The sequence below is a fragment of the Salvelinus sp. IW2-2015 genome, linkage group LG20 (assembly GCF_002910315.2).
Source record: "Salvelinus sp. IW2-2015 linkage group LG20, ASM291031v2, whole genome shotgun sequence".
In the NCBI taxonomy this organism is placed as follows: domain Eukaryota; kingdom Metazoa; phylum Chordata; class Actinopteri; order Salmoniformes; family Salmonidae; genus Salvelinus; species Salvelinus sp. IW2-2015.
The window spans coordinates 62154525-62168805 of NC_036860.1; the positions used below are offsets into that span (position 1 = coordinate 62154525).

The 14281-nt window shown below is 45.9% G+C and overlaps 1 protein-coding gene across 1 annotated transcript in view; it reads right to left on the reverse strand.

Annotated features, from left to right (window-relative positions):
- Positions 1-14281, reverse strand: part of cntnap3 (contactin associated protein family member 3) — a 188607-nt gene that overhangs the window by 113781 nt on the left and 60545 nt on the right. The window contains 1 exon segment of the mRNA XM_070449559.1: positions 10373-10520. Coding sequence (XP_070305660.1) covers positions 10373-10520 — 148 coding nt within the window.

Here is a 14281-nt window from a genome sequence, read left to right on the forward strand (position 1 = left end):
AAGAGCTTTGAAAGGTTGGTCATGGATCACATCAACACCATTATCCAGAAACCCTAGACCCACTCCAATTTGCATACCGCCTAAACAGATTTACAGATGATGCAATCTCTATTGCACTCCAAACTGCCCTTTCCCACCTGGACAAAAGGAACACCTATGTGAGAATGCTATTCATTGACTACAGCTCAGTGTTCAACACCATAGTGCCCTCAAAGCGTATCACTAAGCTAAGGACCCTGGGACTAATCACCTCCCTCTGCAGCTGGATCCTGGACTTCCTGACGGGCCTCCCCCAGGTGGTAAGGGTAGGTAACAACACATCCGCCACTCTGATCCTCAACACGGTGACCACTCAGGGGTGCGTGCTCCGTCCCGTCCTGTACTCCTTGTTCACTCATGACTGCACGGCCAGGCATGAATCCAACACCATCATTAAGTTTGCCAACGACACAACAGTGGTAGGCCTGATCACCGACAACGACGAGACATCCTACAGGGAGAACATCAGAGACCGGCCATGTGGTGCCAAGACAACAAACACTCCCTCAATGTGATCAAAACAAATGAGATGATTGTGGACTCCAGGAAAAGGAGGACTGAGCACACCCCCATTCTCATCAACTGGGCGGTAGTGGAGCAGGTTAAGCTTCAAGTTCCTTGGTGTCCACTTCACCAACAAATTAATATGGTCCAAGCACACCAAGACATTCATGAAGAGGGCACCTCAAAAGGTTCAACAGCTGCACCATCGAGAGCATCCTGCCCGGTTGCATCACTGCCTGGTATGGAAACTGCTCGGCCTCCGACCGCAAGGAACTACAGAGGGTAGTGTGTATGGCCCAGTACATCACTGGGGCAAAGCTTCCTGCCATCCAGGACCTCTATACCAGGCGGTGTCAGAGGAAGGCCCTAGAAATTGTCAAAAAAAAACTGTTCTCTCTGATACCGTATGGCAAGTGGTACCGGAGCGCCAAGTCTAGGTCCAAGAGGCTTCTTAACAGCTTCTATCCCCAAGCCATAAGACTCCTGAACATCTAATCAAATGGCTTCCGAGGACAATTTGCATTCGACCCCCCCCCCCCCCCCCTTTACACCGCTGCTACTCTCTGTTATTATCTATGCATAGTCACTTTAATAACTCTAGCTACAATATACATATTACCTCGACTAACCGGTGCCCCCAAACACTGAATCTGTACCGGTGCCCCCTGTTTATAGCATCGCTATTGTTATTTTACGGCTGCTCTTTAATTATTTGTTTTATTTCTTATTCTTAATATATATATATTAAGAAATTAAATATATGCACACACACTCAGAACAAAAATAAACGTCCTCTCACTGTCAACTGCATTTATTTTCAGCAAATGTAACGTGTAAATATTTGTATGAACATAACAACGTTCAACKACTGAGACATGAACTGATCAAGTTCCAAAGACATGTGACTAACAGAAATTAAATAATGTGTCCCTGAACAAAGGGGGCGGGGGTCAACATCAAAAGTAACAGTCAGTATCTGGTGTGGCTACCAGCTGCATTAAGTACTGCAGTGCATCTCCTTCTCATGGACTGTACCAGATTTGCCAGTTCTTGTTGTGAGATGTTACCCCAATCTTCCACCAAGGCACCTGCATGTTCACCTGCATGTTTCTGGGGGGAATGGCCCTAGCCCTCACTCTCCGATCCAACAGGTCCCAGACGTGCTCAATAGGATTGAGATCCGGGCTCTTCACTGGCCATGGCAGAGCACTGACATTTCTGTCTTGCAGGAAATCACGCACAGAAAGAGTAGTATGGCTGGTGGCATTGTCGTGCTTGAGGATCATGTCAGGATGAGCTTGCAGGAAGGGTACCACATGAGGGAGGAGGATGTCTTCCCTGTAACGCACAGCATTGAGATTGCCTGCAATGACAACAACCTCAGTCCGATGATGCTGTGACACACCACCCCAGACCATGACGGACCCTCCACCTCCAAATCGATCCAGAGTACAGGCCTCGGTGTAACGCTCATTCCTTCGACAATATACGCGAATCCGACCATCACCCCTGGTGAGACAAAACCGCGACTCATCAGAGAAGAGCACTTTCTGCCAGTCTTGTCTGGTCCAGCGACGGTGTATTTGTGCCCATAGGCGACGTTGTTGCCGGTGATGTACAACAGGCCTACAAGCACTCAGTCCAGCCTCTCTCAGCCTATTGTGGACAGTCTGAGCACTGATGGAGAGATTGTGCGTTCCTGGTGTAACTTGGGCAGTTGTTGTTGCCATCCTGTACTTTTCCTGCAGGTGTGATGTTCAAATGTTCCGATCCTGTGTAGGTGCTGTTACAAGTGGTCTGCCACTGTGAGGACGATCAGCTGTCCATTCTGTCTCCCTTTAGCACTGGGTTAGGCGTCTCACAGTATGGACATTGCAATTTATTGCCCTGGTCACATCTGCAGTCCTAAGGCATGTTCACGCAGATGAGCAGGGACCCTGGGCATCTTTCCTTTGGTGATTTTCAGAGTCAGTAGAAAGACCTTTAGTGTCCTAAGTTTTCATAACCGTGACCTTAATTGCCTAACGTATGTAAGCTGTTAGTATCGTAACGACCGTACCACAGAAGCATGTACATTACTTGTTTATGGTTCAATGACCAAGCATGGGAAACAGTGTTTAAACCCTTTACAATTAAGATCTGTGAAGTCATTTGGATTGTTATGAATTAACTTTGAAAGACAGGGTCCTGAAAAAGGGACGTTTCTTTTTTTGCTGAGTTGATATACAGTATATACACAGTTGAAGTCAAAGTTTACATACACCTTAGCCAAATACATTTAAACTCAGTTTTTCACAATTCCTGACTCTTAATCCTAGTAAGAATTCCCTGTTTTAGGCCAATTAGGATCACCATTTTATTTTAAGAATGTGAAATGTCAGAATAATAGTATTGAATGATTGAATGATTTTATTTCAGCTTTTCTTTCATAACTGAGTCAGGTTTGTAAGCCTCCTTGCTCCCACTCACTTTTTCAGTTCTGCCCACAAATTTCCTATAGGATTGAGGTCAGGGCTTTGTGATGGCCACTCCAAGACCTTGACTTTGTTGTCCTTAAGCCATTTTGCCACAACTTTGGAAGTATGCTTGGGGTCATTGTCCATTTGGAAGACCCATTTGCGACCAAGCTTTAACTTCTTGACTGATGTTTTGAGATGTTGCTTCAATATATCCACATCATTTTCCTGACTCATGATGCCATCTATTTTGTGAAGTGCACCAGTCCCCTCCCGCAGCAAAGCACCCCCACAACATGATGCTGCCACCCCCGTGCTTCACGGTTGGGATGGTGTTCTTCGGCTTGCAAGCTTCCCCCTTTTTCCTCCAAACATAACGATGGTCATTATGGCCAAACAGTTCTATTTTTGTTTCATCAGACCAGAGGACATTTCTCAAAAGTACGATCCTTGTCCCCATGTGCAGTTGCAAACCGTAGTCTGGCATTTATGGCGGTTTTGGAGCAGTGGCTTCTTCCTTACTAAGCAGCCTTTCAGGTTATGTCTATATAGGACTCGTTTTGGATATAGATACTTTTGTATTGTCACAAGGTCCTTTGCTGTTGTTCTGGGATTGATTTGCACTTTTCGCATCGAAGTACGTTCATCTCTAGGAGAGAGAACGCGTCTCCTTCCTGAGCGGTATGACGGCTGCGTGGTCCCATGGTGTTTATACTTGCGTACTATTGTTTGTGCAGATGAACGTGGTACCTTCAGGCGTTTGGAAATTGCTCCCAAGGATGAACCAGACTTGTGGAGGTCTACAATGTTTCTTCTGAGGTCTTGGCTGATTTATTTTCATTTTCCCATGATGTCTTGCAAAGTTTGACGGTAGGCCTTGAAATACATCCACAGGTACACCTCCAATTGGCTCAAATGATGTCAATTAGCCTAACAGAAGCTTCTAATGCCATAACATAATTTTCTGGAATTTTCCAAGCTGTTTAGAGGCACAGTCAACTTAGTGTATGTAAACTTCTGACCCACTGGAATAGTGATACAGTGAATTATAAATTAAATAATCTGTCAACAATTGTTGGAAAAATTACTTGTGTCATGCACAAAGTAGATGTCCTAACCAACTTTCCAAAAGTATAGTTTGTTAACAAGACATTTGTGGAGTGGTTGAAAAACAAGTTTTAATGACTCCAACCTAAGTGTATGTAAACTTCCGACTTCAACTGTATGACTGCATTGTTGGTTAGGGCTTGTAAGTAATAATTTCACTGTAAGGTCTACACCTGTTGTATTCAGTGCATGTGACAAATAAAATGATTTGATTACACTGTATTTCACTGTTTAGAGGTATTCAAGTTAATTGTGCCGTTTTAGCCTGTACTGGAGATGGTGCTATGCTTTGTAGTACACGTGCGGCAGCACCCCTTTAATCTCAAATTAGTGCAGTCAGTCACGTTGTATTGCGCTGTATGGTCCTGTATAGCATTAAGTCATCATAGTCATGTTATATCCATGCATATTGTTTATAAGAGATGTGAATTGGAGATTGTGTTATGTCATTCACTATTATATCTCTTCACTTGCAGATCACACACACACTTTGGTAGAAGCAAGTTGCCAGACCACTAAGTGCCTTAGTCCATCCACACTACATACACTGTGCGGTGCTGTTCTGTGCCTGTGCATCTTCAGCGTTATTAAACCACCTCAACTGGAATCCTACCTGTCTGTCATCTGTGCCCTTACCAGCACACGGGAGCAAACACATCAAGTAAAACCTAAAGAATACAGTCCACCAAATCCTCACTTACACATATCAACGGGTCTGAATACGTATGTAAATAAGGTATTTCTGTTTTTTATTGTTATACATTTGCAAAAATTGTCACACCTTGATCTGTGTCACCTGTCCTTGTGATTGTCTCCACCCCCTCCAGGTTCCGCTTATTTTCCCCAGTGTAATTATCCCGGTGTTTCCTGTCTCTCTGTGCCATTTCGTCTTGTCTGTTTCAAGTCAACCAATGTGTTTTTCCCGTGCTCCTTCTTTGCTGTTCTCTCTTTTGCTAGTCCTCCCGGTTTTGACCATTGCCTGTTTTCTGGACTCCGTACCCGCCTGCCTGACCAGTCTGCCTGCCCTGACCTCGAGCCTGCCTGCCCCTCTGTACCTCCTGGACTCTGATCTGGTTTTCACCTTTTGCCTGTCCACGACCATTCTCTTGCCTACCCTTTTGGAACTAATAAAAATAAATTACTCAAACCATCTTCCTCCCGTGTCTGCATCTGGGTCTGGCCCTGAGCCCGTATAGTACGAACTGGCCATGACAGACCCAGCAGACCTGGACCAGCTCCGCCACGCTGTCTCCCTGCAGGGAGCCACCATTGGGAGGCATGAGGAGCTACTTCAGGAAGGGCTTAAGTCCCTGACGGAACGCTACGACCAGGGGTTTAAGGCTATAATGGCGCAAATCAGGGAGTTAGCTCATAGGCAGCCTACCACCTCTGAGAACCCCAAACCACCCAGTAACTTTTCTCTATGAGTTTGTACAGCCTACTCCGGCACCCCGCTTATCTTCTCCGGAGCGTTACTCTGGGGATCCTGGTACCTGCCGGGGTTCTCTTTCTCAATGCTCCCTTTTTTTTGAGCTACAGCCATCTTCGTTCCCTTCGGACCGATCTAAGATAACGTAATAATATATGCTAATGTCGGGAAGGGCGCTCTCCTGGGCGACGGCTGTTTGGGAGCAACAATCCGTAATTTGTCATCATCTGGAGGATTTCATGGCAGAGGTGAGGAAGGTGTTCGATTCTCCGGTATCCAAGAGAGAGGTGGCCCCTAAACTTCTTGAATTACATCAAGATTCCCGTGGTGTGGAAGACGACGCTGTTGATTTTCGTACGTTGGCCCCCGAGAGTGCCTGGAATCCTGAGTCCCTTTTTCGATAGTCCCTGAAGGAAGGTATCTGAGGTGATAAAGGATGAGCTAGCTGCTCGGGAATTGCCGGTGGACCTTGATTCCCTCATTGCCCTCACCATTAGAATTGATGGGCGGCTAAGGGAATGCAGGAGTGAGAGGAGGTCTGGCCTGGGTCACACTCATTCATCCGCAGTGGTTCGCTCATCGTGAGCTTGCTGTGGGGAGACCAGTCTAAGTCTCTCCGGGTGCTTATTGACTCTGGGGCAGAACTGGGTATCAATACTCAACTCCTCTGTTCCCATGGATGCCAGGGCACTGGACAGTCGCTCCATTGGTAGAGTCACGCACAGCACAATTCCCCTAAATATGCGGGTATCTGGAAACCACAGTGAGTCAATTCAGCTCCTCCTCATTGAGTCTCCCCACATACCTGTTTTCGTTTTTTCTTGGCTCCAAAAACACAACCCAGATATTGACTGGACTACGGGTTCCATTCTGTTGGGTTGGAGCCCATTTTGCCATTCACACTGCCTAAAGGCGGCTAAGCCATCTCCGAAACGTCTGTCTCCAAGATTAAGTACGGCGTCGGATCTCTCTGCCGTGCCCGCAGAGTATCATGACCTCCTGGAGGTTTCAGCTATGCTCGTGCTACCTCCCTTCCCCCACATCGTCCCTATGATTGTGCTATTGACCTCCTTCTGGGCACCACACCGCCTCGAGGCCAGCTCTATTCCCTGTCCGGATCTGAGACCAAGGCCATGGAGGAGTACATTGAGGACTCACTGGCTGTTGGGCACATTCGCCCTTCTGCCTATCCTGCCGGCGCAGGATTCTTCTTTGTGGGGAAAAAGGACAAGACCCTGCATCCATGTATTGATTACCGGGGTCTCAACAATATTACGATAAAAAAAATATATAATAATCGGTACCCTCTACCACTCCTCTCCTCAGTTTTCGAGCCTCTCCAGGGGGCTACTATCTTCTCCAAACTGGACCTTCGGAATGCCTAACATCTTGTGCGGATACGCAAAGGAGATGAGTGGAAGACCGCTTTCAACACGGCCAGTGGACATTATGAGTACCTGGTTATGCCGTTTGGACTCACCAACGCGCCTGCTGTTTTCCAGGCTCTGGTCAACGATGTGCTCTGGGACATGTTGAATTGTTTTCTTTTTGTCTTCCTCGATGACATCCTGGTTCTCTCTCGTTCTGCCCAGGAACACATTATCATGTTCGACAGATTTTCAGCGCCTCTTGGAGAATCAGTTGTTTATAAAGGCTGAGAAGTGTGAGTTCCACCGCTCCACTATCTCCTTTCTAGGATACATTATAGCTGGGGGGAATGTTCAGATGGATCCGGAGAAGGTGAGAGTGGTGGTGGATTGGCCCCAGCCCACGTCCAGAGTGCAGCTCCAATGGTTACTGGGTTTTGCTCATTTCTACCGTGGTTTCATTCGGGGCTACAGCAACCTGGCGGCTCCCCTCTCTGCACTCACCTCTCCGAAGGTACCGTTCACATGGTCTCCAGCAGCGGACAAGGCCTTTGGGGATCTTAACTTTTTAGGGATAGGGGGCAGCATTTTCACTTTGGATGAATTGTGTGCCCATAGTGAACTGCCTCCTACTCTGTCCCAGATGCTAATATGTGCATATTATTATTACTCTTGGATAGAAAACACTCTGCAGTTTCTAAAACTGTTTGAATTATGTCTGTGAGTATAACAGAACTCATATGGCAGGCAAACTTCCAAACAGGAAGTGGAAATTCTGGGGCTGGTTGATGTTAAAGTCATCGCCTGTTCAATTCCCAGTAAGATATGGATCTGTTCGCACTTCCTACGCCTTCCACTAGATGTCAACAGTCAGTAGAACGTGGAATGAAGCCTCTAGTGTGATGTAGGAGTAGGAGGCAGTTCACTATGGGCACCAATTCATCCAAAAGTGAAAATGCTGCCCCCTATCCCTAAAAAGTTAAGCAGCGATTCACTACTGCTTCTATCCTCATCCATCCGGACCCAACTTGTCAGTTTGTGGTGGAGGTTGATGCTTCTGACGTGGGAGTAGGGACCGTTCTTTCCCAGCGATCAGTCCAGAACCAAAAGCTTCTTCCCTGTGCCTTCATGTCCCATCATCTCAATTCTGCAGAAAGGAACGATGGTGTTGGAAACCGGGAACTCCTAGCTGTGAAGATGGCTCTGGAGGAGTGGAGACACTGGCAGGAAGGGGCGGAACATCCATTCCTGGTATGGACGGATCATAAAAATGTAGAATACCTTTGTACTGCCAAGCGCCTCAACCCAAGGCAAGCTCGTTGGGCTCTGTTATTTACCAGGTTCAATTTCAACATCTCCTACCGACCAAGGTCAAAGAACGTGAAGCCGGGCGCTCTATCCCGTCTGTACAGTTCCACTTCCACTCCCTCTGAATCTGAGACCATCCCCCCTGCCTCTTGTTTGGTGGCTTCTGTTTGGAAAATTGAGGCTCTGGTTCGCAGAGCACAGCTGGCTGTTTGCTCCTGGTCCGGGTCTCAGGTCCTGGATTGGGCTCACTCCTCCAGGCTTACCTGTCATCTTGGTACTCCTCGAACACTGGCTTTCCTCCGTCAACGCTTCTGGTGGCCCACCATGGTTCCTGATGTCTCGGCCTTTGTCGCCGCATGCATGGTGCGCACAAAGCAAGACTCCGCGGCAAGCTCCGTCTGGCCTCCTACAGACACTCCCTGTCCCTCATCACCCCTGGTCCCATATTTCCCTGGATTTTGTCACTGAGCTTCCTCCYTCAGATGGCAACACCACCATCCTGACGGTGGTTGACAGATTCTCCAAGGCTGCCTATTTCCATCCCTCTTCCGAATTTACCTTCAGCCAAGGAGACGGCCCAGCTTATGGTGCAGCACGTCTTCCGAATCCATGGCTCCCGGATGACATGGTCTGAGACCAAGGTTCTGAGTTCTCGTCACAATTCTGGAAGACGTTCTGCACTATTATTGGGTCGTCAGCCAGCCTGTCCTCTGGGTTTCATCCCCAATCTAACGGCCAGTCGGAGCGAGCAAATCAAGATATGGAGACGGCACTCCGGTGTCTTGTTGCCAGTAACCCCACCACCTGGAGTCGGCAACTGGTCTGGGTGGAATATGCCAGGAACACTCTCCCCTGCTCGGCTACTGGACTATCCCCCTTCGAATGCTCCATGGGGTATCAGCCCCCGCTCTTTCCAGAGCAAGAAGTGGAGGTCAACATACATTCAGCAGAGCTGTTCGTCCGCCGCTGTCGGCGTACCTGGAGAAGAGCTCGGGCGGTTCTTCTCAAGACCACCTCCAGGTATCGTTGACAAGCGGAACACCACCGGACTCTGGCTCCTCGCTATTGGGTCAGGCAGAGGGTATGGTTGTCCACTCGGGACCTACCCCTTCAGGTAGAATCCCGTAAACTTTCTCCCCGTTTCATTGGTCCTTTCCCCATTTCTAGAGTCATTAGTCCCACTGCTGTCCATCTGTTGTTGCCCCGTACCCTCCATGTTCACCCCACTTTTCATGTGTCCAGGATTAAGCCCTTGTCACAGTCCTCTGTCTTCTGTTTCTAGGCCCATCCTTCCCCCCCGGGTCATCGATGGCCAGCCAGAGTATACGGTGAGACGCATCCTGAGGGTTCGACCACGGGGCAGGGGTTTCCAGTACCTGATTGACTGGGAGGGTTATGGCCCGGAGGAGAGGTGCTGGGTTCCTGCTAAAGACATCCTGGACCCAGTCCTCATCGCCGATTTTCACCGCCGGCACCCCGGTCAGCCAGGTATGCGCCCAGTTAGGACGCCAGGTGGTGCCCCTAGGGGGGGTTACTGTCACGCCCTGATCTGTTTCACCTGTCCTTGTGATTGTCTCCACCCCCTCCAGGTGTTGCTTATTTCCCCCAGTGTATTTATCCCTGTGTTTCCTGTCTCTCTGTGCCAGTTCGTCTTGTCTTTCAAGTCAACCAGCGTGATTTCCCCGTGCTCCTGCTTTGCTATTCTCTCTTTTGCTAGTCCTCACGGTTTTGACACTTGCCTGTTTTCTGGACTCCATACCCGCCTGCCTGCCCTGACCTGGACTCTGATCTGGCTTTGACCCTTTGCCTGTCAACGACCATTCTCTTGCCTACCCTTTTTGGAACTACTAAATATCAAATACTCAAACCATCTCCCTCCCGTGTCTGCATCTGGGTCTGGCCCTGAGCCCTCATAAACATTTCTACAAATCACTTTTCACTTTGACATTATGGGGCATTGTGTGTAGATTGATGAAGTTWAAAAWWWTTCTCATTTAATCAATTTTAGAATAAGGCTGTAACAAAATGTGGAAAATGTCAGGGGGTCTGAATACTGAATGCATTATATATACTCTATATAGGGGGGAAATTGATCTGCGGGACTACAGGGAGTTGCCCATATCTGTTAAGAGGTTCTGTCCAACTCCCCTGGTTGTACTTACTGTAAGGGCATCCATAGGCTTCCAGTCTCAGGCCTATCCTCCCGTTGGGGTTCCAATCTAGAGGAAGTAACCGCAGGAACCTGGCGAAGACTGGCTGCTGCAGTTTAAACTGCACCACACTGTCTGCATTACTGTTCCCTGTGAAAGCCTGGAACACACAGAGGGAACAGTATAATTATCTGCTTGATTGACACATTATACTTACCTTATTTGGATGTTACACATCATTGGAGTCTGCTGAGGGGCGAACGGCTCATAATAATGCTTGGAACGGAGCAAATGGAATGGCATCAAAAACACATGGAAACCATTTGTTTGATGTATTTGATATGATTCCCCCAACTCCCCAAAGCCATTACCACGAGCCCGTCCTTCCCAATTAAGGTATCACCAACCTCCTGTGCTACACATCTATTAGCCATATATACTCCTATATCCTCCACACACTCCTTCCGTGGCATCCCAACTGCTCTTAAATGCTAGTAAAACTAAATGCATGCTCTTCAACCGATTGCTGCCCGCACCTGCCAGCTCGCCTAGCATCACTACTCTGGACGGTTCTGACTTAGAATATGTGGACAACTACAAATACCTAGGTGTCTGGTTAGACTGTAAACTCTCCTTCCAGACTCACATTAAGCATCTTCAATCCAAAATTAAATCTAGAATCGGCTTCCTATTTCGCAAAAAAAGCATCCTTCACTCATGCTGCCAAACATACCCTCATAAAACTGACTATCCTACCAATCCTTGACTTTGGCGATGTCATTTACAAAATAGCCTCCAACACTCTACTCAGCAAATTGAATGTAGTCTATCACAGTGCCATCCGTTTCGTCAACAAAACCCCATACACTACCCACCACTGTGACCTGTATGCTCTCGTTGGCTGGCCCTCGCTACATATTTGTGGGCAAACCCACTGGCTCCAGGTCTATATACAATGACTGGAACGAATTGCAAAAATTACTAAAGCTGGAGACTTATATCTCTCTCACTAACTTTAAGCATCAGCTGTCAGAGCAGCTCACCGATCACTGTACCTGTACACAGCCCATCTGTAAATAGCATACCCAACTACCTCATCCCCATACTGTTATTTGTTTTTTTGCACCCCAGTATCTCTATTTGCACATCATCATCTGCACATCTATCACGCCAGTGTTAARGCTAAATTGTAATTACTTCGCCACTATGGCCTATTTTTTGCCTTACCTCCCTAACCTTACTACATTTGCACATAGATTTTTCTATTGTGTTATTGACTGTACGTTTGTTAATCCCATGTTTATACTTGCGTACTATTGTTTGTACAGATGAACGTGGTACCTTCAAGTGTTTGTAAATTGCTCCCAAGGATGAACCAGACTTGTGGTCAAAAAAAAAAAAATCTTAGGTCTTGGCTGATTTATTTTGATTTTCCCATGATGTCAAGCAAAAAGGCACTGAGGTTGAAGGTAGGCCTTGAAATACATCCACAGGTACACCTCCAATTGACTCAAATTATGTCAATTACCCTATCAGAAGCTTCTAAAGCCATGATATAATTTTTGGGGAATTAACTAAGCTGTTTAACTTAATGCTAGATGGCAGTATTCTGAAGTTCGGATGACTGACGTGCCCAAAGTAAACTGCCTGTTACTCAGACCCAGAAGCTAGGATATGCATATGGTAGCATTGGATAGAAAGCATTCAGAAGTTTCTAAAACTATTCAAATATTGTCTGTGAGTATAACAGTACTGATATGGCAGGCAACAACCCGAGGAGAATCCACCCGGAATATATTTTCTTTTGAGGTCACAGTCCATTCAAATAGTTTTGTATGGGATATTCAAAGGAATTCCTCCCAGATTGCAGTTCCTATGGCTTCCACTAGATGTCAGTCTTTAGAAATGGTTTCAGGTTTGTTTTTAAAAAAAATTGTTAGTTGTAGTTTTTCAAGGTGGCTCTCATTTGGACTGTAGTCTTGTGGCGCTCGTGGGTGAGGGCGCGCACTTCGTTATTTATCTCCGGAATTGAACATACTACATTCCGTCTTAAAATGTATCGTTTATTTACATATTAGGGTACCTGAGGCTTGATTAGAAATGTTGTTTGATTTGTTAGGACGAAGTTTATTGGTAACTTTTCGGATTGCTTTCTCTGCATGATCAAAGAATGGAACGGGTGGATTACTGAATCAAACGCGCCAACTAAAATGATATTTTGGGATATAAAGAAGGACTTTATCGAACAAAACAACAATTTGTTGTGTAGCTGGCACCCTTGGGATTGCAAACAGAGGAAGATCTTCAAAGGTAAGTGATTTATTTGATCCCTATTTCAGAATTTTGTGACGCCTCTGTGGTTTGGAAAATGTTTTTAATGCTGGAGTATGCGGGGCGCTGTCTTCAGATAATCGCATGGTATGCTTTCGCCATAAAGCCTTTTTGAAATCTGACAAAGCGGTTGGATTAACAAGACGTTAAGCTTTTAAACGATGTAAGACACTTGTATTTTCATGAATGTTTAATATTACAATTTTGTATTTTGAATTTCGCACTCTGCAATTTCACCGGATGTTGTCGAGGTGGGTCTTTAGCGTCCCTCCTAGCCCAAAGACGATTTATAAAGGCACAGTCAATTTAGTGTATGTAAACTTCTGAGCCACTGGAATTGTGATACAGTGAATTATAAGTAAAATAATCTGTCTGTAAACAATTGTTGGAAAAATGACTTGTGTCATGCACAAAGTAAATGTCCTAACCTACTTGCCAAAACTTTGTTAACAAGAAATTTGTGGAGTGGTTGAAAAATGTGTTTAAGAACTCCAACCTAAGTGTATGTAAACTTCCGACTTCAACTGTATCTTGAATGGAATGCGCCCCTCTGGTGTTGTGCCCATCCCATCCCTCCCCTCCTTGAAATGAAATATTTTGTAAACATGCCATCTACATCTTGACTCTAGCGAGCAACAAGGACGTCGCAAACAATGTTCTGTTAGATAAGGTAGATATTCGATGTGACATTTTTTKTTTACGTTTCTCTTAGCGACCAATGACCATGCATTGCATTAAGCTGGCCCAACGAAACAAGCTACTTAAAGTAGATTATTTCGCAGAGACAACTAGAATATTTTGCAGAATTTATCAGTAGCTAGGTTTCCATCTAATTGGCAACAGATTTTCATGCAAATATTCTAGAATCTGCATAAAGAAAATTCGCATTTTCCCACTGGTGGTGTTTCCACCAAATGAACTTGTTGAGGATAACATCATCAGTGTGTGTGATGAAGTAGTGCAGACAAAATGTACTTTTCCACTTATGCTTTCATGTACCAAATCTAAAGTTCAATGTGCTTCCATCACATTTGCAACTCTACCAATAGTTTTGCCACAAAAACTGTTGCGTTGAATAGCAAATGTGCCTAATCTGGTTTTGGCACCTGCACTCTTGCCAACATCTTGCAGATACAGTGCATGTAGGCTGTGCGGGATGGCTAATCAACATGAGATTATTATGGATAAGAGCGAGAACATTTTTATTTGTCAAACGGCAATCAAGCATCAATCATCTTGTCACCAGAATAAGACACTTAATATTTATTGGAAAGCAGCATCAAGCTCATCACCGTGCACTTTCACCACCCTGTGAAGTTCGTAATTTATTTCATCTGTAGCCTAATAAACTGCATGGTTTCACGAGTTGTAGCGGGAGAAGCGCGCACCATGTCACGTGACTCCAAGTTTACTTTGATATGATGGTTGTTCTATCAATATTTGTGCATACAGACGTTTTCACCACCATTTCCTGCATTTCCTTCCAACCGCCATGTGGAACAGACAAATTGTCGGCATTTATAAAATTACACCGAAACGTCCTGTTTCCATCACAGCTGTCGTGATTTTATTTTATACGATATGACTTTA